The following is a 27,361-nucleotide window of genomic DNA, read 5'->3' on the forward strand; positions in this document are numbered from 1 at the left end:
TTCAGTTTTTAACAGTTTAATTTCAATGTAAAAAAAAAAAAAAAAAGGATTTTATAAAATGCTGAAAAACAAACAGTAGAAACGTTCAGCAAATATTTACATCAGACAGACAGACAGACAGGTGGAAGTAAAATGTTCACAAGGCTTGAGTAGACACACAGCAGGTGTATTTTGGAAAGAGCACAACTATAAAACAAAAGTCTGCCATGTTTGAAATTAACAATATCAGCCCCCCCCCTCCTCCCTCCCCCTCATTATCGTGATTGTAGTTTATACATCAAATTCACAAGCACAATGCTTATAGGACTGAAAGGTGCTGGGCTGTAGGTCACATTTACTAATTGCTCAGTTGCAGTTGCATCATGTGACCACAGGAGGGGACTGGACACTAGGAATTTAGTTACATTTTTTTCCCCCCCTTACAACATTGTAATCAATATACACCAGATTTAAAATCTCTATCTTCTACATAAGGGGGTCAGTGATACTGCTGCTAGCACCAGCACCAATACAACTTCGGAAAAAAATCACTGGTTTTAGACTGGAAGACAACTTTCTTCCAAAACCAAACCACTGTTCTACAAAATACAAAAACACTCAATAAACCAACAAACTACACATGGTTAAAAGCTAAAAATACTCCAGTAGCGATATGCAATATAAAAAAAAGGCAAGAGTGGTTACTTTTCAAAAAAGTAACAATTAAAAAAAAACAAACAACAACAACATGAATCAACTATATAAAAGTTTGGCGATTTTTCCAGGTCTTTTCTCTTCATGATCTGCCCACTTCCCCCTCATATGAATTCAATAAGCAGGCAGGAAAACAGTTAAAAGTGGAAACAAAACAGCACTGGGTTGTGATTCTCACAACTGCGTATTTGGGGATAAACTCTTGTTTGCATTAAAACAATGTGAGAGGCTGGACTAGTAAATCGCTACCGGCAGCTTCTTAACACCCGAAGTCAGAGTCCGAATCGTCAGCCACGTAGTGGACCACTTTCTTGGCCCGGCCGGGTCGGGTGCGAGGAGCCACGACCTCGCTATCCGAATCCAGTGTAAAACTCTCGTCATCGTCCCACTTAGCGTTCTGCAGAGGGGGTTACAAAAAACACACACATTACAAAGAATCAATAGAGCTGAAGATTCTTTCACCGTTGTATATCACTGTGAATTTTTGTCGCCAATCACTTGAGATTTTAATTGAATATTTATCCAAGTACTCGGATAACGCCGATTTTTACTTTAGAGGAAGTCTCCAGCTCCCTAAAGGACAAAGACAGACACACGGCAGGCGTTTCCGCTAATGTGCATGTTAAAACATTAGACCAAACTCTTTCTTGTCGTTTTATCTTTAGCTGGGATTTAGAGCTGCACAAGCCGTTATACGGATCAAGCTCTCCGTTGGTGTTGATTTACTTTTTCAAGTGAAGATATATCATATCGTAAAGAAAGCATCACAGTGGCTCTCTACAGCCCCTGCTAGCTGATACTGCACTCCCTCCTCCATGCAGCACGGCTCACCTTAGCAGCCGGCTTGCCTTTGAGACGAGACATCAGGTCACAGTCAGACTCCTCGGACTGGGAGCCCTTCCTCTTGCGCGCTGCTTTGGGTTTCGCGGTTCTGGCGGTGGATTTCTTAGCCGGGCCGCTGGTCGTCTTGCTGGCTTTTGGCACGGAGTCAGCATCGCTGGAGGGTCCCGGCGCTGCACTCTTACTAGTTTTGGAAGCGGCAGCCTTGGGTTTAGTGAGAGCGTCCAGGATGGAAGGCTGCTTGTCATCTGCAAGGAAGGGAAAATAAATAATATAGAAACAGTGTGTGGATAAAACCAAGGAACTGCGTGCCTGTTTCAGAAACCATCAGTCTGCATAACTACCAAGAAGCTGGATCAACCGGCTGCAAAGCATTTCAACTCAAAACCAGACAGTCTTGCTGATATGAAGATTCTTCCAACAGAAGAAGTGTATAACCCTAACATGTTAGATACAAGGGAAAACTTCAGAATTGAGCTACAATGTGAAAGTAACTCACCGGAGCCCTTCCCCTTGGCGGTGGTGCTGGAGGTGGGCTTCTTGCCGAGGGTCTTCTTGGCAGCAGCTTTCCCTTTCTGTGCCGCCGGCTTAGCTGGAGGGGCCGAGGGCTTCCTCTGCACCGCCTCCCCCTCCTCACTGTCCTGAGCTGCAGAGAACAGACCACAGGAGTGAATATACAGGCTCTCACACAAACAGCACAAGCGATTCTATACAGACTCCCACTCCCACAAAGAGCACAAGCGATTCTATACAGGCTCTCACACAAACAGCACAAGCGATTCTATACAGACTCCCACTCCCACAAAGAGCACAAGCGATTCTATACAGGCTCTCACACAAACAGCACAAGCGATTCTATACAGACTCCCACTCCCACAAAGAGCACAAGCGATTCTATACAGACTCTCACACAAAGAGCACAAGCGATTCTATACAGACTCCCACTCCCACAAAGAGCACAAGCGATTCTATACAGGCTCTCACACAAACAGCACAAGCGATTCTATACAGACTCCCACTCCCACAAAGAGCACAAGCGATTCTATACAGGCTCTCACACAAACAGCACAAGTGATTCTATACAGACTCCCACTCCCACAAAGAGCACAAGCGATTCTATACAGGCTCTCACACAAACAGCACAAGTGATTCTATACAGACTCCCACTCCCACAAAGAGCACAAGCGATTCTATACAGGCTCTCACACAAACAGCACAAGCGATTCTATACAGACTCCCACTCCCACAAAGAGCACAAGCGATTCTATACAGGCTCTCACACAAACAGCACAAGCGATTCTATACAGACTCCCACTCCCACAAAGAGCACAAGCGATTCTATACAGGCTCTCACACAAACAGCACAAGCGATTCTATACAGACTCCCACTCCCACAAAGAGCACAAGCGATTCTATACAGGCTCTCACACAAACAGCACAAGTGATTCTATACAGACTCCCACTCCCACAAAGAGCACAAGTGATTCTATACAGACTCCCACTCCCACAAAGAGCACAAGCGATTCTATACAGACTCCCACTCCCACAAAGAGCACAAGCGATTCTACACAGACTCCCACAAAGAGCACAAGTGATTCTATACAGACTCCCACTCCCACAAAGAGCACAAGCGATTCTATACAGACTCCCACTCCCACAAACAGCACAAGCGATTCTACACAGACTCCCACAAAGAGCACAAGCGATTCTATACAGACTCACACTCGCTCAGTTCAGGCTGTACTATACTGGGGTGCCAATATACAGGTAGCCCGGTATGCAGACAACACCACAGACTCAAAAAAAGACATACAACACAGCTGTCACTATACAGGAGAACACGCAAGCACATTTTAGAAACCAGCACGCCTCTTCACTTACAGGTCAGGTCTATGCTGTCCGATTTTGGGGCAGCCTCCTCCTTCACCAACTCCTCTTTCTGAGATTTCTGCTTCTTCCTGCAAGAAATGAAACGACACATTAATAGGTCGGTCACAAGACTGTGTATACCAATTACTCCGGATGCATAGCAGTTTCACCCATTCCAGGTTTTAATACAAGCTTGATTAGCCCGTGTGTAGGTAACAAGCTCCGGTGTGTCTTGTTATCAAGCACTGATTAAAACCTGCAATGGGTGAAACTGTTATGCAATGGGAGTTCCATCCCTGCAATGGGTATTTCTTGCTTGAAGAATGAATAAAGAATTCTAGAATGAAACTGCGACTCACTTGTGCTCGGGCGCTGTATCGGAATCGAGGTCAGGGGCAGGGCACAAGTCTTCACCCTCTTCATGATCAGATTCCTCATCCTTCCTGCTGCTCTTGGTTTTACTCCAGTCCTCAAACTCATCCTCGCTGCTGGAATCAATGGTGAGTTTCACCTTGGTGGCTGTGAGAGAGAGAGAGACACACACACAGAGACAGACAGACACAGACAGAGAGAGAGCGCAAGAGAGGGACAGACAGACAGAGGGAGACACAGAGAGAGAGAGACAGACAGACACAGACAGAGAGAGACACAGACAGAGAGAGACAGAGAATTAGCAGTTTTATCATCATCCTCATCATACAGGGGTCTTGCACCACCACTGTGTACAATACGACTCAGACTGAAGGGCTAGCATTGTAAGAGTGTGCGTTGTGTTTCCAATCCACTCCACCCACCTATGGCTCGGCGCTGCACTCTCTCCCTGGGAGCCGCCTCGCTGTCGCTGAGCTCCAGCTCTGACCCTGAGGAATCGGACCAGGGGTTCCTCTTGTCCTTCTTCACCGGCTTGAAGGGCAGAGTGGTCTGCTTCTTCCCCTTCTCACCTGGGAGAAACAAACAGGGATGACAGTTATTACTGCAGGGCTGTGCAGTGAAGAGGAGAGACTGGGGAGCGCTGCACATAAATCACCATGCATCCTGGAGATCTGGGATATCAATGGAAACAAGACTCCCGTTGCAGAGCAGTTTGATCTGTTACTGGTTTTACAAGGAGTTTAATGAGACACACCTGAGCTTGTTACTTGTACACACACTGGGGCTAATCAAGCTTGTATTAAAACCTGGAATGGATGAAACTGCTATGCAATAGGAGTCTTAACATCCCTGCATAAATAAGGATTAAAGCAAAACACTTAAATAAAATCATTTAAGTAAATAAATACTGAGAGGAGCTGGTCTCCATTTGTTTATCGGTTAAATATCCTACAAATAAAGAAATCTGTTAATTCAAGTCATAACTTCAAAACCACTAAAACAAAGTGTCTGTATAATACCCTATCAATAAAAAACACATCTTTCGGAGATTAAACAAATCAACCTTTCCAGCAATACCATTGACAAGGCAGTATTTTCATTATTTTAAAATGTTTAGTAATTATTATTATTATTATCCCCATTATAATATTGTATTCGTTGTCATCATAGTAAAACGGCGTGCAGGTTACCTCCCTGCGCTCCTGTCTCCTTCTTGCTCTTCTTGGTCAGTCTGGCCGCCAGGCTCTCTCCCATCTCTGGAGAGTTCTGCGCAGGGTTGTCTCCGGCACCAGACTCCTCGAACTCCATCTTCATCACCACCCCGTCCTCTGCCTGACGCAAACAAACAAGCCAGCACACCTCATATTACACAGGCTACCAGCAACACACACATCCGAACCAGCAACATCTGTGATACAAGCGCACCTACGATCATACAGGTTACTTGCAAAGTCTGTTCAAACTACATCTGTGGCCAAAAAGAATGAACTCACCTTGACCCTCTTCTTGATCTTCTTAGAGGCGTCTGCCTTCATGGCTGTGGTGACCCGGGGCACCACCCTGCGGCCCTGGGGGGAGGGCATGGTCTCCTTCTGGATCAGCTTCACCGCTTTGGGCTTGCCCTTTCCCTTCACTGGCTTGACTCCCGCAGCAGCCTCCTCGCGCTCCTTCGCCTCCACGCGCTGCCCACAAAATACACACAGACACTCAGCACACTGAGAAAGACTTCCAGTGGAATGGCTTGCCATTAAAATCTATTATGTTTCCTTTAGTGTTTCTATTGCGGACACTGAAAACGACTTCCTAGGTCGATGTGTTTGCCATTAAATTTCTTCCTTTTCCTTTCGTGCTTTCTCAATTCAGCACTACTGAGCGATTAATAGTTATGAATGAAACGCCCAGAAGAACATTACAGGAATGGAAATACAACTCCCATTGCATAGCAGTTTGATCCATTCCTGGTCTTACTAGGTGTTTAACAAGACACACCTGAGCTTGTTACCTATACACAATGGCTAATCAAGCGCATAGTAAAATCTGGAATGAGTGAAGCTGCTATGCAATAGGAGTCTTATTTCCATCCCTGCTTTTGATTGAATTGAAGCTTCTTGTAGTATTTCTAAATGAAGCACTAGTGATCTATATAAAATGTCACTCCCTCTTTAGTAAAGCAAACCGGTTTAAGGTTGTAATGTCTTCAGTGTGAGCGTGTGTGTTTTCTTGCACAGTGTACCTCCAGCTCCTCCACGAAAGCAGCCAGATCCTCCTTCCACAGGTCCGAGGGGCTCTTCCTCTTCAGGGTGTTCAGCTCAGTCAGCTACACGGAGGCAAAGAAACACGGGTTCAACAGCAATCCAACACAATCAATCCAGCCTGCGCTAACCCCGGGAGTCCTCGCTCAGCAGACTGCCTAGTCTGAGCTGACCTACGATCCTGAAGGCACGCTGCCAGCACAGCAGGAACGGAGGCGCTGTATGACAGACCCCGAAGCCAAGACTGCGTGAGAATGACCCACACTCTCAAGATGATTAGAGGGAGCCACTGAACACTTAGAAACACTCATCAACCCATCGAGCTGAAGAATGCAAAATTAAGTTAAATAATTAAAAAAGGATCTCCTTTACTGAGTATACAGTGCATGAGAACCGGACAAACTGATCTATTTTTTAAATCTGGCTTTTTGTACATTTAACATGTTTTGAGATGAATATAAAAGAAACTGATGAGTTGTTATCTGCAATAAAATACACCGATGTTTCATTTTTAAAACTATTACTGCATTATTATATACCGTTATTGTAACGGAGTTGGTAAGGTGTCAGTGAATTTAAAATAAAACGTCCCAGTTTTTCACTCTGCAAATCTGGTAACCCAATTACACAAACAGTGCGTGAAACTAAAGCTCTGATATAAATTTGGTACCAAAATCCAAGCCGAACTGGACAAAAAACTCACACAAATAGTAAAATGAATGCCTAATGTCTCTAATGAATGCCTCTAGTAGAACAGTGCAGTGTTGCATACTGAATAATGCACTATTCTCCTACCGCATGTCACATCACAAATGCATTCATTAAATTAGCAAAGTGCTCCCCCCCCTGTTCCCCTGCTTTCTTCCACAGCAATATGTAAGAATCTAAAACATGCTATTAAAAACCAGAGTCATGCATCAATAGCTGCCATCTTTCAAGATGCCTTGCAGGATATTGTAAACATCCGGTTCACACACCATATAAACTAACAGAGTGCACATGCAAACTGCACTGTGAACACAAACAAACTAGGTCCTGAAAAAAATGGAAAACCTACAAGAAAAAATAATAAAAACTTCGGCCCCTTTGCCTCCAGAGAGGTGTGAACGGGAAGCACTGTTTCAAACTAAACGAACCAGACTGAGCGAATTTGAACCGGACCCAGTGTGAATTCAGCCTGAGATAGGGCAGCAGTGTGGAGTAGTGGTTAGGGCTCTTGACCGGAGGGTTGTGGGTTCAATCCCTGGTGGGGGACACTGCTGCTGTACCCTTGAGCAAGGTACTTTACCTAGATTGCTCCAGTAATAACCCAACTGTATAAAATGGGTAATTGTATGTAAAAATAATGTGATATCTTGTAACAATTGTAAGTCGCCCTGGATAAGGGTGTCTGCTAAGAAATAAATACAAGATAATATCCAGGGCGACTTACAGAGACTAGGGTGTGTGAACTACGCATCAGCTGCAGAGTCACTTACAACAAAGTCTCACCCGAAAGACAGAGCACAAGGAGGTTAAGTGACTTGCTCAGGGTCCCACACAGTGAGTGACCTGGGATTTGAACCAGGGACCTTTTGTTTAACCACTGGACCACACAGCCACTGTGCACACACTGCCACACCCACCTTGGTGTCTCTCTGCTTGCACAGTTCCTCTTTCTTCTCCTTGGTCAGGTACCACATGGGCATGTTGAGCAGATAGTTATAATCTGGGCCGGAGGCTGAGGCCTCCTCGCTTTCCTCTACCTCCTCCTCTTCCTCCACGCTCTGAGTCAGTCATTCAGAGAGAGAGAGAGAGAGAGAGACAGAGGGAGAGAGAGAGAGAGAGAGAGAGTCAGACTGACATTCTGAAGTGTTAATCAGATCCACAATTTCAAATTAAAAAAAAAAAAAAGTTTACTACATTCTTTTTTTTTTTTCAGTATTTTTAAAACAGGGATGGAAATAAGACTCCTATTGCATTGCAGTTTGATCCACTTCTGGTTTTCTAGGTTAATAAGACTCGCCTGAGCTTGTTACCTATATATTGGTGCTGATCAAGCTCATAGTAAAACCTGGAAATGGGGGAAGCTGCTGTGCAAGAGGAGTCTTATTTCCATCCTTGTAAACTGTACTCGTGGTTTCTTGAAGTATAATCCCAGACTTTTTGATGGAAAAGAGGAGGAGGGGGGGGGGGAATGTTTTCCACACCTTTTCCTGAGCCTCTTTCCAGGCCTTCACCGGGTCGGAGTCGTATCCCATCTCCTGCAGCATCCGGATCAGCTCCTTCTTCGGCTTATTCTCTGCAGGGAAGAGACGCGGGATGGAATTTAACACAGGAATATTTCAGCTTTCTTTCCTTCTCTCTTTTTGACCGTCGTTGGTAACAATAAATAAATAGCAGACCCCCATCCCGCCCCACCCCCAATACCCAGCTGCTCAGGGACTTATCCAGTACACCCTCTCCTCTCCTCTCCTCTCCTCCCCTGCTCTCTCACCGATGACCAGGGTGCCCTCGATCTTCTCCAGTATGAAGCGTGCCTGGTTGGTGAGCTTGCAGCTCTCTGCTCCCAGCATGCCGAGCAGCCATCCCTTGCGCAGGTCGTAGTATTTCACCCGCAGATCGAAGAACTCCTTCAGGATGTCCTGCACCGTCTCGTACTTCTTCATGCAGCCCACGTGGTCAAACATCACCTGGGGGGGGAGGACAGGGAGGCAGGGAAAAAGACACAGGAAGCGATGAGAAATGTGGAAGGAGAGAAAAGGGAGAGACCCAGGGAGAGATGAGGAGGGAGAAAGAAAGACAGATGGAGAGATGAGGAAGGGAAAGAGAAGAGACAGGGGGAGAGATGAGAAATGTGGAAGGAGAAAAAGGGAGAAAGACACGTAAAGATGAGGAGGAAGGGAGAGAGAAGAGGGAGAGATGAGGAAGGAGGGAGAAAGAGAAGAGGCAGAAAGAGAGATGGAGAGATTAGGAAGGGAGAGGAAGAGATGAGAGAGGAAGGGAGACAGAGGGGGAGAGATAAGGAAGGTAGACGGAGGGTAGGAAGGGAGAGGAGAGGAGAGGAAGGGTTTATTTTTTTTCTTAAATTTAGTGGTCGCCAATTACTTTTATTATTCTCTCCCAATTTAGAATATCCAATTATTTTTTAGGCTCAGCTCACCACTACCACCCCTGCGCTGATTCAGGAGGGCGAAAACGAACACACGCTGTCCTGCTTCTTTTCACACTGCGGACTCACCATGCAGCCACCTCATAGCTACAGCGTCGGAGGACAACGCAGCCCTGGGCAGCTTACAGGCAAGCCCGCAGGCGCCCGGCCAGACCACAGGAGTCGCTGGTGAGCCGAGGACACCCTGGCCGACCTAAGCCCTTTATTTATTTATTTTTTTACTATAGATTTGGAAATCTAGTTTATTATTGTGTTTTTACCATGGAGTTGCAGGTGAGAGGGGTCTGCAGCTTGAAGACCTTGTGCAGTCCGGCAGCCTCGGCCTCAGCCAGCTTCTCCTCCGTCATCTTGACCACGAAGCGGACCGTGGTGTCGGTGTGGTACTCTTTGTAGTCTGTGATGAGGGGCTGGGTCTTCTCTGTGCCGTTCAGCATGGGCTCCAGAACCTGCTCCTTGTACGTCTTAAATCGAGACAAAGGGGACAGATCAGCAACACAGACACAGACACAGACACAGACACAGACAGACACACACACAGATACAGACAACTTCAAAACACACGGCCAAAACTATTGGGGTTAAAGTTAAAATGCCGTGTGTAAGGTATCTTACTATTATTACTGCAAGAGCTATTGTGCAGTTTGGAAATGATTTCTGTTACAATAAGATTCACCCAGTGTATTAAACTTACCACATATTAAAGTGCGATTAAACAAAAAAGTTTTTTTTTTTTTTACTTCTGAACTATGCTGTGTTTGTTCTACACACCGGATGATGTCTACACACGACAGGGAATTAAAACATCTATGGTGTTACTAAACACTGTTTTGGGTTCACATTTTCCTTTTGCAGGTCATGTTCCTACCTACCCCTACATTCGTGCTGCAGCAACACACACATATATATAGATGTTTTTTTTTTTTTTATCCTCCTCTGCCCCGCCCCGCCCCGCACCCCCACCCCCAAAAATCACAATCCTGTCTGTCTGTCTGTCGCTTTCTCCTCACCTGAGTCCATGTCTTGGCTGGCAGCTCAGAGATTTCAATGGTGGTGGAGTCCAGCACAGAGACTTCTCCACTGATGAGGTACTGATTGGGGCCCAGCTCCTGCACGGTACCCTTGAACGACTTGTAACTGGGGAGCTTTGAAAGAAAAAGAAAAATTCAAAAGTAGCCATTGGTGTTGTGTTGAGCAACTGCATGACTTTACGAGAGCTATTTTGGGGTGTGATGAAAACCCAATGGGCTTAACTCCATGTTGTGTGTTAAAGCAACATTAAGGACTCTGGAAATCACTCCTGTGTTTTTTTAAAAAATAAAACGTGCACGTGCGTCTGCGTGCGTGTCCGCCCCGGTGTCTCACCATGGGCAGCGGCTCATCCCCGTCCAGCATGCGCCTCACGTTGTTGATGACCTCGCGCACGTCGAAGTTGGGGATGTGGCACGCCCAGCCCGTGCCGATGCCCTGCGCCCCGTTGAGCAGCACGGTGGGGATGATGGGAATGTACCACTCTGGCTCCACTTTCTGGTTGTCGTCGTACGTGTTCTTCAGCAGGTTGTCATCGACGGCAGGGAACAGCAGCCTGGCCAGGGGGCTGGGGGAGCAGAGCACAGGGGTCAAGTACCGTACAAACACCAGAGACACCAGTGTGCCACTCACAGGGTTTGAAAAGGAGGGCAAGGGCTTTTTTTTCTTTTTTTTTTTACAGCAGTCGGGGAATCGATCATGCAACATTACAGGGAAGGGAAATAAGACTCCCATTGCATAGCGGTTTGACCCATTCCTGGTTTTACTAATAGTCTTACAAGACCCACCTGACCTGGTTACCTATACTCTGTGGAAGATCAAGCTTGTAGTAAAACCTGGGAATGGGATGAAACTGCTATGCAATGGGAGTCTTGTTTCCATTCCTGAACGTGTTTAATGAGCTATCTATCTCGTTCGGTCACCACCTGTTTGTGTGGATCGCTGCTTTTCTTACTCTGTAGAGAACAGCGATCCAAACAAACCCAAGCAGCTGTTTCTTCAAATCATCTCACTCTGAATGATAAATTAGCCCGATTGACACCAGCGACCCTCACCTGCAGACAGCTTGATCCACATAAATAATCTATTTGTTTGTGTGATGAGCGATTAAATCTAAAATACAGTTAATTTCCGATTATTAAATGAAAACACCGAAACCGACATCGATTGATCAATAAACTGCAGAATTTCAATCGATTATTATTAAAAAACTTCAACTTCCTTATGGTCACTCATCATAAATTTGCTTGCTCATTCTAGCCACTTTCGATTCCAGCGGTTCGTGTCAGGCAACCTCTGAAGCTGCTCTTCACCAAGGGAACCTCGAGACCCCCCCTCCTCTCCTCCTTTTAAAACTCCCGTGATGCATAGAAAACGATGTCACGAACAAAAACATACAGGGAGTGTAGCGTAGTATCAGAACTCTTCATCAGAGAAAGAAAGCGAGCAAGTTTTTAAAAACTGCAAGCTCATAAATACAAACCATTATTTTCTTTACACATTTAGCAATGATGTTTACTGTCAGTTTTATTTTTTGTATTGTTTTGTTTTTTCCAGCTCAGCAGGTCATTGTTAGTTAAATGATATTTATATTGACCTGCAAATGAGTCAGCTTGTGCTTGCTTCTCTTCTTCATTTAAAAATGGTTTCTATGAAGCGGTATTGTTTATATATTGGTTATGCTGCTTTAGGAGTGACTTCAATATAATGCATACTGTATGTTTTGTAGGTTTGAAATTGCTGTTGAAAAAAAAAAAAAAGTTATTGAAGTTTTATTAGAAATAATATTGATAATTGAATCGCTCATCACTACTGTTTGTGCAGCACTATTAGGGTAACTTCTCACAGCCCATTGAAAGTTTGTTGCGTGCTCGCGTGTGCGCCCGTGCAGACTGACCTGAGCAGGGTGAAGATGTATCGGGGGCTGGCCGCGTCTTTGCCCCCGTGCAGCCGGGTGCCAAACTGCCCCACAGGCTGCAGCAGGTTCAAGTTGTTGCTGCCGACGAAATTCTGAGCCAAGTTAATGATGGTCATCATGAGAGACACCTGGGGAGGGGAAACGAGGCACAGATGAGCCACAGTGTACAGGTAACACGCTCAGGTGTGTCTTATTAAACTCCTAGTGAAACCAGGGTGGACCTAACTGCAATGCGATGAGAGTCTTTGCACTGGACACACTAAACCCAGATGATCTTACTTAGTAATGTCCAGTACAATCATAAGATATATCTCACTTTGATCACCCCCCTCCCCAATCAAGTACAACACATCTGCTTTACACCGCGGTTTCATTCAGTTTTGTAGATTTGATGTTCTTGCACTTAGCTAGCATTGAAAACAAACTGTATTCAATCTGTCAAAAAAATGTAATCTTTTAAATGACTCCCAAGTTAAAACTTTGTGAAAAGGATTCTGCCTTTCAGAACAGTAAATGGTAAAATATGAAATAAATAGCAAAGTGAAAAACATAAAAATACAAAAACAATAGGGTACGATATCCATTAAGACATACAGCTCTGGACACAAGTTTTCATTAACTATAATTTTATGATTGAGACAATTTATATATATATAAAAAAAAAAAAAAAAAACAGTACTGTAAAGGCATAAATATTTGCAAGCCTTTTATTGTGCATTTTTTGCGTATGAAAATTTTTTTGGCACGAATATCAAATTCCACTAACAATACATACTTCGTTTATTGCAACAAGTCGCCAACATTTCTGGAGCAAAATACGTTTTATGGTTTTGATTCGCCAGATATTTTGGTCTCAAATATTTATGGCTTTACAGTATATGAACATAATTTAGATATTTTATTTACCATGTAACCAAAGAAACTCCAAAAATGACATTGCAAAAGTCTTATTTCCTTAAGTATATGAAAAACTACAAAGCGGAATGCAATTCAATATGCTAATGTAACATTATTCAGCAGGTTGCATTGGACTTTATGAAGCAAAAATAGTCAAATCTAAACTTTTGACTACAGCTGTGAATTCACACCCCTGGTGGGAGCGCAGTGTTAATTAGAACCGTCAACAAGAGAGGCCAGCGTACCTCGCCGTGGTGATAGGCTGACATCTCCGCAACAGAACCGGCCAACTGAGCCACTTTCACCTCCCGCTTGTCATTTCGTTTGAAGCAGGTGAACAGAACTTTCCTCTGACCCGGTTTCAAGCCTGTAAAAATAAAAATATATATAAAATTAATAAAAATGTGGACAAACACTTCTGAAGACACAGTCTTAAAGAGTAACTTGAAACGGGTGTGAAAAGTATTATTAAAATAGGGCTTCTGATTTCCTTTAAGAATTCAGTTGATCCCTGTTAAGCCATTCGTGTGTCTCGATCACAGCTGAGAAACGTGTTAATAGTAACATTGATTTCATTTTTCTGTGAAACAAAATGGGCTTTTAAAAATCAGCCAAGCATTAATTTCATCCATAAGCAAACGAGATTGTGACATATTAATAAGGGACTCATCTTTATTGAAGCGATAATGAAAAATAAAGTATTTTATTTTACATTAATAAAAGATGAGTCGCTTCATGCTTTGAAAAGAAAGTCAGACGATTTAAAAAGCCCATTTAGCTGTTTCACAGAACATATAAATTAAATCAATTTTTACTATTAACACTGTGGCAGGGACAGGGTTAATGTCTATGCCAGCAACAGGTGTGGCCACTCTGCAGTTAGTGCAGATTGGTGCTAATTGGGGATAAAAAGACCCAGAAATCCTGGGTCTGGGACAGGGAGGAGGTGAGTGTTTTTTTTTTATCTGTGTGTTGTAATATTGTTAAAAAACAGCCTGGACAGTTTTTGTTAAAACCTTTATTTTGTCTCTTTCTTGCTGTGACTGAGATACACAAATGGCTTAACAGGCATCAACTGAATTCTTAAAGGAAGAGTAGAAAAATTCGGGGTAAAACCCTGGCAATCAGAGAGCGCTGTTTATAAAATACAGCAGCGATGCGCCGTTCTTACTGGGTGCTGCTCTGCAGAAACGAGCGCTGACTTACCGTCGACCACTGAAGGGATGGAGCGCTCGTTGTCAGAGTTGGAGAAGAGAACCAGCTCCTTGTTAATAAAGTCGTTGTAGGTCAAGTGTTTGGTGGCTTTCCCGTACAGAAAATCCTGAGAGAGAGAGAGAGAGAGAGAGAGAGAGTGTAAACTCCAGGAGTCTCTCAGCATGCAAACCCAACACATTCCTGTTACCGGGACCTTCAATTTACCACTTCCCTTTTACAGGGAATCGGAAATTGATTTTTAAAAGTAATTGGAGTTAATGACCCCAAACCTACTCGCTTCAGTTCTAAAGGGCGAGCGCAGTATCAAAAAAGTTTCAGCTCTTCCATTGTGGTTATAGAAGTCTCAGACAAGCTTTGAGCTAGACAAAAAGGCCTACGTGTGTAAAGTATATATTTTAATCAATAAATATATTATAATCTTTAACTGTTACTTCAGTAATGTTTAACTAAATGAAGCAAACTCATATCGATCTGATACAGCCATCTGAAACGCCTTTGTATCACACAGTGTTTGATAGAAAATTAGCTTGACTGTTTTCAATGATTTTTTTTTTTTTTTTTTTAAAGTATATTATTAAAAGTAAGTTATTAAAAGCAATGACAGTATAGGGGTGCTGCGTAGGGTCTCGTAACCGTGGCTACGGAGTTAAGGGGGTCCCTGTTTGAGAATCTCTGGTTACCTCTGGCAGCCCGTGAAGTCTTCTCTGTCTCCTTCCTTCCATGAAGTTGGTCAGCCACTCCTTCCTGTCGTCTACCTGCTTCTTGCTAAAGGCCTGAATGAAAACAATGAACGCACACACTTTAGAACAGGGCTCCCGTATAAAAAATATATTTTTAAAAAAGCTCATTTGCACAGTAGATTTGTTAGTTTCTGCCTTGCTTTCCCCAGTTATACTATGCATTTACCAGGGTTTGTTTATTCATGTGCTTTACCAGATCTGTTGCTTTACCATGCTGTATTACACTCTGCTATGAGAAGCTTTTATAAGCGTTAGTTTTTTTAATATGCTTTACGATCGCTCTCTGTGCTTTACAATGCTTCCCTATGCTTTACCATACCTCTCTGTGCTTCACAATGCTTCCCTATGCTTTACCAGACCGCTCCATGCTTTACAATGCTTCCCTATGCTTTATCACACCTCTGTGCTTTACAATGCTTGCCTATGCTTTTATCATACCTCTCTGTGCTTCACAATACTTCCCTATGCTTTACCAGACCACTCTGTGCTGTACAATGCTTCCCTATGCTTTACCAGACCTCTCTGTGCTTTACAATGCTTCCCTATGCTTTACCATACCTCTCTGTGCTTCACAATGCTTCCCTATGCTTTACCAGACCGCTCCATGCTTTACAATGCTTCCCTATGCTTTATCACACCTCTGTGCTTTACAATGCTTCCCTATGCTTTACCATCCCTCTCTGTGCTGTACAATGTTTCCCCATGCTTTACCAGTCCTCTCGGTGCTTCACAATGCTTTCACTGTGCTTTATTACACTCTGCTGTGCTGTTACTGTGGGACACTTCTATGTCACGCTGATTCAGTGCAGTTCCTCACCAGGCTAATCGCAGCATCATCCTCAGGGCCAGCGTATCTGAAGGCAATTCGATGCCTTTCCATGTCAGCAAAGTATTCCTTCGCCTCTTTAGATGTGCTCGTGCCCAGACCTGCGGGGGAGGGACAGGAGAGGACAGGGAGCAGTGAGTCAGGGAAACGCTGTAGTCTGGAGCCATAGTTACAAGACCCTGCTATTTCTATTCCCCTTTGAAGTGTGAAAGCGCTGGTGGAATGGCACTGTGGGGGTCACGACTGTACCCTCTTACCACCTGGTCCACAGTATAAAGGTTTGTAAAAAAAAAGACAGAAATGGACAAATGTCTCAGACAAGCTTTGAGCAAGACAAAAGGCCTGATTCACAGCCCACACAAGGTCAGCGTCGGAAAGTAACTTGTGGTGGATAATATCAGCTTGTATATATTTTATACTGTAAAAAAAAGTTAAGTCAAAACAATGCAGCGCTTTATTTGAAGCACCTAGAAGCGTGTTTTTATCCAACTTCAAAAATACTGCACTTCATACATATACTAAAATGCAAGTCAGGTGGAGTTATATTGTGTTCTGGAGGTTTTAAAAACAGCCTTTTAGCTTCAACTTCAAATCAAGCGCTACAGAAAGTGCAGAGTAACACAGACACAGTTCATTAAAGTCTGAATGGTCTTGGAAGGGCCGCTCTACCCCACAGGGGTTCACAACAAACCTTTGTAGTACTTTATTTTCCAGGATTTGGTGCTCTCCTGATGGCTTTTCCACTCCTCGAACTCCGGGATGCTGTAGAAGGGAATCTCCTGCTTTTGTTTGGAAACCTGCAAAAGAAAAAAAAAAAGTGTGTTTAAAAAAGTCAAATCAGAAGCTTAAAGCACATGCCTGATTCAACGTATTGACACTTGCAACCGTTAACTTTATTATTTTAATTATTATTTTTTATTTCTTAGACGCCCTTATCCAGGGAGACATTACAAAAGATCACATTACAGATAAGAGCAGTTATAAGGTACAATAAAATCAGTAGAAAATAAGATCAATTTCAAAATAAAGAACAGTAAATAACTACATTTAAGAGTGAGTTTGACTAAGAGCAGTTAACTTATAATAAAAATATCTACTTATACGAGTAAAGTCCAGTAAGAACAGGAAGCAAGTCAATGGATGAGACTGATTTCAAATAAGAGCAAGAACAGAAAACATCAATACAGATACCTATAAGAGTGAATCAAATACAAGATACAGTATGTAGTTATAGGTAGGAGCAGTAGTTGAACGCGGTAAGGTATGGAGCAGTTCAGTGCAAGTACAAGCTGATGCAAGTCCTGGAACAATTGGGTGCCATATAGTCCAGTATAGTAGAGAGCTGTCCAGTATAGACTTGAGGAGGCTCAGCGTAATATATATATTCTTTATTTATTAGCAGACGCCCTTATCCAGGGCAACTTACAATTGTTACAAGATATCACGTTATTTTTACAAACAATTACCCATTTATACAGTTTTTTTTTTTTTTTTTTACTGGAGCAATCTAGATAAAGTACCTTGCTCAAGGGTACAGCAGAAGTGTCCTCCACCTGGGATTGAACCCACGACCCTCCGGTCAAGAGTCCAGAGCCCTAACCACTACTCCACACCGCTGCTAATAATATATATATATAATTTTTTTTTTACAGTTTAACCGGGGATAATCTAGTTATCTAACAGCCCTCTCACCTTGATGATGGGGGTGATGAACTCCTCCAGGAAGTTGTGGCGAAGCAGAGACGGCCAGTTGTGATGGATGAAGTTGATCAGCAGCCCCTTGATATGAGAGCCATCCTGGTCCTGAGAGAGGAGAATACGAAACATTAAAATGTAAAACTAGGTCAACAGAAAGTTTGTGAGTTGAGGCATAAGGATTCACATATATCATTTCATCAACAGCTCAACAACACTGCTCGTTGCAGCTCACACAGTAGAAGAATAAGCGTGTTTTACAGCTGGTTTGAATACACACTCTCCAGAACTCATTTGTCTTTTAACAAAATATAAAATACACGATCAGCTGACTTTACTATGTATCATACAAGGAGCCCATTGGGACAATCACAGGTATTGTGAAACACACATCAGCCTGACCTGCGTATCGCGACAGGTATTGCATTGTGACGACAGCGTGGGGCCGCAGCCCGGTCTGTGCTGCTCACCTGATCTGTCATGATCATGATCTTCCCGTAGCGCAGTGTTTTCAGTGAGTCCGGCTCAGCGTAGTTCTTCTTGTACTGCAGACCCATGATCTTGATGATGTTGTTGATCTCAATGTTTTCCATAATCTGCAGAGATAAAAATAAGTTTTTTTTTGTTTTTTTTTAAATGAACTCTCAACTATATAACATAACAACAAAGTAAACTGTAAAACTCCTCTTATTTTTCTAAAAAGGTAGAGTTAAGTTTCACGTGGCTAACGATGGTATAAATTAACAGCTAAATTAATTAGAGCTGTACTAGGGATCTGAGAGCCAGCTAATTCAATACAGTCTAGTATAGAGAATTCAGTGCTGTACTGGGGATCTGAGAGCCAGCTAATTCAATACAGTCTAGTATAGAGAACTCAGTGCTGTACTGGGGATCTGAGAGCCAGCTAATTCAATACAGTCTAGTATGGAGAACTCAGGTGCTGCACTGGGGATCTGAGAGCCAGATAATTCAATGCAATCTTGCTTGATTTCAGCCCTACCTGCTTGTGGGTGGCCTCCCGCACGTTCAGCATCTTGCCCCGCAGAGGGAACACCCCGTAGCGGTCTCTCCCCACCACCCCGAGGCCGGACACAGCCAGGGTCTTGGCCGAGTCTCCCTCGGTGAGGATGAGGGTGCAGCCGCTGGAGTTCTTACCTCCTGCACACAGAAACACAGACATGTTAAATGTCAGGATTTATGAAGTCTAAAAATATTATAATATTTTTTTATTTTAATTACAAAAGAGCACAGACGCCAAACTTCTCTATGGAGATTTATTTATTTGGTTATCAGGGGGTGAAGCTTTCACATTCCGTGCTCCCCCTTTATGACACTCAAGTTAACAAGACCGTGCCTTTTGGCTTGTGTCTTATGAGAACGAAAGTGCTAGTGTACTGGCATTATGGGGGTATTGGGAGCCACAGCCACTTTATAACTGGTTTTGTGGTATAAAGGGTCACCTAATAAAACGCGGTGTACTGTACATTTCACGTCTAATGTGTACACTATACTGTGTATACATGAGACATTAAATCCTACAGTCTAAACAAATACAAGCACTGCCATTGATAATGTAAAAAAAAAAAAATCTGAACATTGTCATTATTAAATCTATCATCTAGAACTATAAAACAAACAATTGACACCGAGAAAGACAAAAATAATTTCTTTTAGCATTCCTACATCATGAAATCTAGCTGGGACACAACACATTTTACCAAGGCCCCCTTCCTCCCGCTGCAGAGTCTCAGGAGCAGAGGGACAGCGGGGTTCCCTACCTGCATCGTTGGCGTCGTCCAGTTTGGGGACCCCCTTGATTTTGGTGTGCTTCACAGATGAACACTTCTTATTGAGCTGAGACTGAGCTTTGAACCTCACCCAGTTCATCACACTCTCCACGATGCCACACGAGTTTGCCTGAGCAGTGGAGAAAATAAATCAATGAATTTCAACAACAAATAAATACATAGCATAAAACTTCAAATAATTGCCAGTGTCTAATAGGTGCCGGGGCTGCTGGGAAATATGGTAAATAAACACAGGGTTCTGAATAATACAATGCGAATCACAGCCAAAACACACACATGGCTAACACCCTGAGGCTCAGGGTGAATGAGGAGAAAACTGAATTGAATTTGTTTTTAAAAAGGTACATGTAATGCATACAGTTTTTTTTAATGACGCTATTCATTTTAAAACCAGTTGAAGCTTTTTTGAGCATGCTGAAAGTACGCCAAATACAAACTTATTAACAGGGTTGCCTTTAATTGCATTTGTACGTGGTTTTTTTGTGTTTTTTTGTATTTGAGTCCTGCAATGAATATTCGGATTTTGCTTGTTTTCCAGCGTTCTTATTTTTCAATGTACACGTTATAAAAACAAATTAGTCACTTTTGCTTTGATGTTGTGATAAAACTGGTACTTGTCTTGATTTTATTGTTAATCTTTACAAACCGTTTGAAGCAGTTTTGAGTGTGTTGTGGGCCAACAGTATGAACTTATTTTTCGATATTTACAGGGTTGCATTTTTTTCTTATTAACACAGTATTTCATGCAGTTGTTTTGAAATGAAGATTCGTTGCTGGTTAATTTTTCATCGATTGTCCATGTTTACCAATGTACAAATCAGTGCTGTACTGGGGATCTGAGAGCCAGCTAATTCAATACAGTCTAGTATAGAGAACTCAGTGCTATACTGGGGATCTGAGAGCCAGCTAATTCAATACAGTCTAGTATAGAGAACTCAGTGCTGTACTGGGGATCTGAGAGCCAGCTAATTCAATACAGTCTAGTATAGAGAACTCAGTGCTGTACTGGGGATCTGAGAGCCAGCTAATTCAATACAGTCTAATATAGAGAACTCAGTGCTGTACTGGGGATCTGAGAGCCAGCTAATTCAATAGTCTAGTATAGAGAACTCAGTGCTGTACTGGAGATCTGAGAGCCAGCTAATTCAATACAGTCTAGTATAGAGAACTCAGTGCTGTACTGGGGATCTGAGAGCCAGCTAATTCAATACAGTCTAGTGTAGAGAACTCAGTGCTGTACTGGAGACCTGAGAGCCAGCTAATTCAATACAGTCTAGTATAGAGAACTCAGTGCTGTACTGGGGATCTGAGAGCCAGCTAATTCAATACAGTCTAGTATAGAGAACTCAGTGCTGTACTGGGGATCTGAGAGCCAGCTAATTCAATAGTCTAGTATAGAGAACTCAGTGCTGTACTGGGGATCCGAGAGCCAGCTAATTCAATAGTCTAGTATAGAGAACTCAGTGCTGTACTGGGGATCTGAGAGCCGTGTGGTGCAGATGGCCGCCCCATTTAACAGCACATGCCAATCTGTAGAACGCAGGACACTGCTTGTGATGCTGGTCTCGTGAGACACCCTGGTGTGTTTTTTATTATTATTATTATTATTATTATTATTATTATTATTATTATTATTTAGTTAGCCGGGAGCATCTTTTCCCTTCGCTCCCTCACCGCCTTGATGAACTTGTCGCTCATGGCACAGTTGGAGCCGAAGCTCTTGTGCTGCAGGGTCATGTTCTCCTTGGTCTGGGAGTCGAAGGTCGGGTTCTCAATCAGGCTGTTCACAAACACCCACATGTGGTTCTTAACCTGGCAGGAGGGGAGAAAAAATCAACAGCATGAGCTCGATCTCCTCACTGTCCTGCTGGAAGACCGATCTGAACCCAGGAGGTACCAAACTCAAAAAAAATCACAAGCTGTAGTCATGTCATTCGAAGCGTTACATTTAGAGTTAACTTTCACGGTAACAAAAATGGGAGAAAGTTATCGTAACAGTACAGGTAGAGAAAAAATGAACACAGGTAGGTAGGTGCCAGTTAAAAATGCTCCCATTACGAAAGTAGCCCGCCCTCAATTGAGGACAATGGCATTGGTGTATATGCATTGTGAAGCAACAACTACAACAAAAAACTAGCCATGTGATGGCAATTTAGCTGTGCAGCTTCTCGAATCTGTATTGCGCCATGGCAAGGGTCACCCTCTGATTCATTTCAATGGGCTGTGAGCTGCCACTCAGGACTAGGGATGTCATGGTACACCGGTTTTACAGTAAACCGCGGTATAAAATGCCACGGTTTTGAAACCACAACCATTTTTCTATACCAGGATTACCGAGTTTGCACGGTTTAAGGTGATATGGGCACGTTTTTTTATTCATTGTTTGTCCATCGGTGAGCCACTGTGTTCAGCAAGTCCCCTAGATGCTGCTTAACTTTGCAACAGCGTCATACCCACCTTAACATTTCTTCTTTCCTTTGTGTTCGTTGCCGTTAACATGCAGTCCAAATGAAAAAAAATAAAACACTTTGCAGGCGCCGTCTTCTCATCATTAAGTTTTGCACTCTGCTGAGAGATCAGTGGGCGGGCGCTGCATGTCTTAAAACGCACTCGATTGGCTACTGCTAGGTAACATTTTGCTTCTCTTAACCAATAGGATGCCGTCAGAACTGAAAGTTTTCTTGTTAAAAAATGACTCAACTTGAGCGTATGTCTTTAAATAGCCATTTAAAAACGGATTACAAAAAAAATGACATCATACCGCGGTATGACGATGACCGTGGTGTATTTTTTGATGGTTACCATACCGTCATAATTTGATACCGTGACATCCCTACTCAGGACAAGCGCCACGTTTCCTCCAAGCCTGCTTTCATTTGAAATGACCTTGTTGCTGTTGTATAATCAGATATTAATGTAAAATTCTGGGGAACACAGATATTGAACGGACACCTCTGCCCCCGCCCCACCCCCCACCGCTCCGTACCTGAAAGGGCTTGACAGTCACGCCAGCTTTGTTTTTCTTTTTCACAACCTCGATGAGTTTCGTGACGATCTGGTCGGCCACGTAGTCCACGTGCCTCCCGCCCTGTCAGAGGAGAGAGGTTCATCACTAACACGATGATCTTATTCTGCATCGCGCAGAACAAGTAGCCAAATCAGGACAAATTGCATGTATTGTGATACAAGACCACAACAAAGCTTTTCTCGAATGAAGCGTCTCTTGTAGCTGCTATGAATACACGCTCTCCCTGGTCCATTTCCTTTTTGTCTTTTAAAACTAGTCCATCATTAAATGATCGTTTGATCTTATTGTGTTTCATACAAGCAGCCCATCACATGCATCACGGTGCAAATGGTATTGCTGCCTGTACATCGCGATAGGTGTCGTATCGTGACAGCCCGGGCAGTGCCTGCAGTACCTTGGTGGTGGCGATGCTGTTAACAAAGCTGATTTGCTGAAAGCCCTTCTCGCTCATGGTCAGGCACACCTCCCAGCGATCGTTCACCACTTCGTGGACCACCTTCAGGGGGGACCCCGTCTCATCCAGCTTGTCCTTCAAGTATAGGTCCACGTAGCTGCGGAACCCCGAAACCTAGAACACACGGAACCTGTTAGAACTCAGTGCTGTACTGGGAATCTGTGAGCCAGCTAATTCAATACAGTCTAGTATAGAGAACTCAGTGTTGTACTGGGGATCTAAGAGCCAGCTAATTCAATACAGCCTAGTCTAAAGAACTCAGTGCTGTACTGGGGATCTGAGAGCCAGCTAATTCAACACGGTCTAGTACTCACAGGCAGCTTCTTCCCGTTGAGGAACACTTTGACCCCCTTGGACGCTCCCGCGATGTCGTAGGCTCTCCTGGACATGAGCGCCACGGTGTCCCGGTCCAGCGTCTCCATCTTGAATTTGGGCAGGTCGGGCTGGAAGGTGATGCAGGTGAAGTCCTCGCCCTCGAAGGGGCGGATCTTGGACTCCCCGGCTCGAGCCATGTTCTCGTACCAGCTCTGCAACACAACAAACCGTGTTTGATACGGAGCCTTTCAGGGCACCAGATGTCTCGAAGCTCATTTCCGTCCCTGTATCCTCCGTTTAAAAAGCAGCAGCTGGTTCCCACCTGTTTGAAAGTCTTCTTGAATTCCCGGCACGCTGTCTCCACAGTGAACTTGGTGCTGAAGATGTTACACAGCTTGGCACCGTAACCATTCCTCCCGCCTGGTAGAGGGGCAGAGAGAGGGGGGGGGGGGGGAGAGAAAGAGGGGAAGGGAAAGAGAGAGGGGGAGAAAGAGAGAGGGGGGAGAAAGAGAGAGGGGGGAGAAAGAGAGAGGGGGGAGAAAGAGAGGGGAAGGGGAGGGAGAGAGAGAGAGAGAGAGAGAGAGAGAGAGAGAGAGAAGGACAGTGTAAGTCCAGGCACATTACTTACATTTCTTGTCATCTTAAAAACGAGTTGATAAAATAATGACGAAACGGCGGCTCTCCCTCACCAGTGACTTTCTTCTGCTCATCATTGTAGTTGCTGGATGTTAAAAGCTGTCCGAAGATGAGCGCCGGAACAAACACCTTCTCAACCTTGTGCTCCACCACCGGGATTCCCTTCCCATTGTTCCACACGCTGATGGTGTTGTTCTCCCTGCGGACAGGGAAAGAGGGGAGGGGATCCATTAAACCAGAGCACACACACAGGGTCCTCATGATCACATCATAATAAAAAGAATCATACTCAGTCTAATTATTTGATTAATTGGACAACTGTAACACTTCTCTCCAGGCCTTGAATCAAGCGCATTTTTGAAACTGTCAAATGTAAAAGACCTTGAAAAAATATTAAAGATGTCCAGCTGAACAAATCATGTGATCAATGGTGTTAATTGAGAGCTGAAGTTGGAATGAAAACCGGAAGGCTCTGCGACCCTCGAGGGCTGGAGTCTGACACCCGCTGGGTTAAGCTGTGGATGAACAGGACACTCACGGGTCGATGTTGATTTTGATGCAGGACATGTTTCTATCCCTCTGCTTGTTATCAGCGGCGTTCACTGAAAAAAATTAGAATTGTTTTTTTTTTTAAATATTTTTTTTAAATTTTAAAATAACAAGAGAAAGAAAAAAAACCAACAACAGTCACAGGAAAAAACAAACAAACTTTAAAATAATTGCATGCAGACACACACAAGCGCACGGACTCACAAGCAGACTCACACACACAGACGTGCAGACTCACACACACACACAGACACAGGCGCAGACACACACACAGGTGCAGACAGAGACACACAGGTGCAGACACAGACACATTCTGTATTTGATACCAACTCACCTAGGATTTCGTCAAAGATTTTGTACAAGCCAGGCACATAGGTCACGTCTCTGCAGTTCATGCCCAGATCCTCATCAAACACCCACATTTGCTGGACAGAGGGAGCACGGCACAGAAAGAAGGAGAGAATGACTTCATTACTTCACCATTGCATTATAACGTGAGCTTCTGTTTTTCGGTCTTTATTCATTGCAGCGTGTTACAATCCTCCAATAGAAATGAAGGAATGGGCTGCCACTCAGCAGTTGGGGGCGGGTTTAAAGTACTCAGAACAAATCAATACGAGACACAAGTCAGGAAGGCGGGGCACTGTGCTAGTTCTTTTCACAAGGAAAGGTGTCAAGTCAGCAGAAGCCCTAGTTACAACACACCCACAAAGATACATTGTTTTATTAGCACATTGTTTTAGATTAGCCACAGTGTGTATAGGGAACAAGCTTGGGGGTCTTGTTGCTATAACAGGAGTCTTATTTCCATCCCAGCCTCAAAGTTGTCACTTTCCTTCCAGGACAGTGCTTGGACACCCCTGCTCTCGAGACAGGTAAACGCTCACCTGTGTGACGTGCTCCACCGACCCGATGTAGGTGTCAGGACGGAGCAGGATGTGCTCCAGCTGGGTCTTCTTCTGATAGATCCTTTCCACCGAGAGCCGCTTGCTGTCTTTCTTCACCTTCTCCATCGCCTTGTTCTCAAATAACGCCTGCCGAGGAACACGCGGAAACAGTCAGTCAATGGGTTAAGCTACAGTACATCTTAAAACATTAAACAGTGCAAAGTCAAGCAGACAAACGTTTTCAAAGCTTTCTACTGTGTAAAGGTTTCTTTGTGTAATTATGCACCCGATCTGATTGAGATCAGTCGATTGAATGGGACGTTATCAAGGAAAAATCATCCCATAGGAATGGGCCAGTAGGTACCGGATGAAGCGCTTTAATGGACGTGGGATGTAGTAGCCACTAGAGGGTGCTAAAGAAGCGGTGTTGAAATAATAGTAAAAATTACTTTAATAGTAACACAGTTAGATTCAGGGGTAGAGATTAGGTTAGTTGTAGACATTAGGTTTAGGGGTTAGATTTAGGGGTTTTTAGGCTAGTAGGTACCAACTGGCCCATTCGTATGGGATGATTTTGCTTGATAACGTCCCATTGAATCGACCGATTCTAATCAGATCGGCTGAATTACAGCCTCATAAAACCAACCAACAGTCCCTCGGGCGGACTGCTGTATGTTAATACTTGCAAACTAATGATCAATCCAGACAAGACCACATGATAAATACATAGAGCGGCACCTTACACTTTAAAAAAAAAACTCAGACATTTGAACCACGGCGGAATATTTCATTTAGATCGGAGCGACATTTGCTGAATAAATCCTTCTTTTAATTCAATGTACTTTTCGGAAGATTGGACTAACCCTGTGCCAATTCTCTGATGACCCTAGTCTCTGTAAGTTTGCTAAATAAACTAATAATAATAGCGCGTCACACAGTGCGATTTGTGTACAGTGCTTATATTTGAATGCATACCCAAACTTCAATCAAATCGATCGGGTACATTAGAAACCACCCCCCCAATGCCGGCGGAAAAAAACAAGAAACGACGGCGGAAAATAAGACGGTCTAACAAAACTGTAAACTCAGGGTGGAGTAAAAATCTGAGGTAAACGACAACGGATTTATTACAATTATACTAATTACTATGCCTGCACACAGATCGGGTCAATGTATATTTATATTTAAAGAAAATGTTGGAAACGAATTTAACGAAGCTGTATAATTAACACATACACCGGTTCTGGTGTCTAAAATATTTCTCGTTTTTTTTTTTTTTTTAAATACACATTAAGCTATGTTTTAATGTGGTTTAGTACAGTAATGGAAAAATGTTATTAATATTTGTAAGACTAAAAGTATCACGAGTCAAGTTTTAATTTCTAATCCTATAAAAACAAATCATTTTTCATTGTGAGTTTCGACATTCACAATAATTAAAAAGAGCCGATGGATAAGATATTGTAAAGTATGATTGTTTGAATTTTCTTACCTTCAGTGGTTCGGTGGAAGCCATTTTTTAATTTTTATATTGCCCGCCACAAATTGACAAAATACTGTAAAGGAAAATAAAAAAAAATCGGATTTGAAAGCTACACCGTAACAAGCAACCGACGGGATCGATTAAACATGTAACTTGAATTATTATTACTCAGTGAAATCCGCAACACAAATAATAAAAGTAAAGTTAAAATCGCCAAAACCTAACCTCCCTGGGGAAAAAAAAAAACACGACACCTCCGATCGCCTCCTAAATAAAATATAAAGACGAGCGCTTTTTTTCTCCGTTTCAAAATGTAAAAACTCCACATCCCGCCAGAACCAACCACCAATCACAAGCTCAGGAGTGCGAATCGCTACCTGGAACGGCCAATCAGCGTGTAAGTGTGCTGTTTATCCATCTGCCTGTATTGTTTCACAACCAATCACATACCAGAAAACTGTCTTTACTGATATTGTGATTGGTTATCAAACAGAGAGTGGGTGTTTTTTTTTCTTCTTCTTTATACACTTTTTTTTAAAGGATATAAAATCGTTTTGCCATACCGATTTTAATAATAAATGTAAACTAATACACAGAAGAAGAAAAAACACGACGATAGGCTTCTCTGCAGTAACCAACTGTATGGTATGCGTTCTGCTACGGTAAACGACAAGCACTATAAATTACACTGTTATGTTTAATATTCA

General features: G+C 43.3%; 2 protein-coding genes across 2 annotated transcripts in view; one reads left to right on the top strand and one right to left on the bottom strand.

The window, feature by feature from the left end:
- top2a (DNA topoisomerase II alpha) lies at positions 1-27,009 on the bottom strand. The gene is made up of 35 exons (XM_034057218.3): positions 26,664-27,009; positions 25,172-25,318; positions 24,619-24,709; positions 24,274-24,337; positions 23,789-23,934; positions 23,422-23,519; positions 23,099-23,311; positions 22,725-22,898; positions 22,289-22,390; positions 20,977-21,114; positions 19,273-19,411; positions 18,495-18,652; positions 17,965-18,090; positions 17,492-17,602; positions 16,491-16,596; positions 15,791-15,900; positions 14,914-15,006; positions 14,225-14,339; positions 13,264-13,385; positions 12,101-12,249; positions 10,540-10,771; positions 10,185-10,319; positions 9,438-9,638; positions 8,503-8,698; positions 8,216-8,307; positions 7,652-7,792; positions 6,008-6,091; positions 5,268-5,456; positions 4,965-5,106; positions 4,197-4,343; positions 3,762-3,921; positions 3,415-3,491; positions 2,033-2,179; positions 1,525-1,781; positions 1-1,090 (listed from the first exon to the last, which is right to left on the bottom strand). Exons 1-35 carry the CDS (start codon positions 26,685-26,687, stop codon positions 953-955), a joined length of 4,764 nt encoding a protein of 1,587 aa, XP_033913109.3. The 5' UTR covers positions 26,688-27,009; the 3' UTR covers positions 1-952.
- The window catches only part of LOC117434631 (leucine-rich repeat-containing protein 3B-like), an 8,500-nt gene continuing 7,191 nt past the window's right edge, over positions 26,053-27,361 (top strand). The window contains exon 1 of the mRNA XM_059002903.1: positions 26,053-26,279. The gene's annotated coding sequence lies outside the window, so the exon portion shown is untranslated. The remainder of the gene's footprint in view (positions 26,280-27,361) is intronic.

The sequence above is a fragment of the Acipenser ruthenus genome, chromosome 28, assembly GCF_902713425.1.
Source record: "Acipenser ruthenus chromosome 28, fAciRut3.2 maternal haplotype, whole genome shotgun sequence".
Lineage (NCBI taxonomy): Eukaryota > Metazoa > Chordata > Actinopteri > Acipenseriformes > Acipenseridae > Acipenser > Acipenser ruthenus.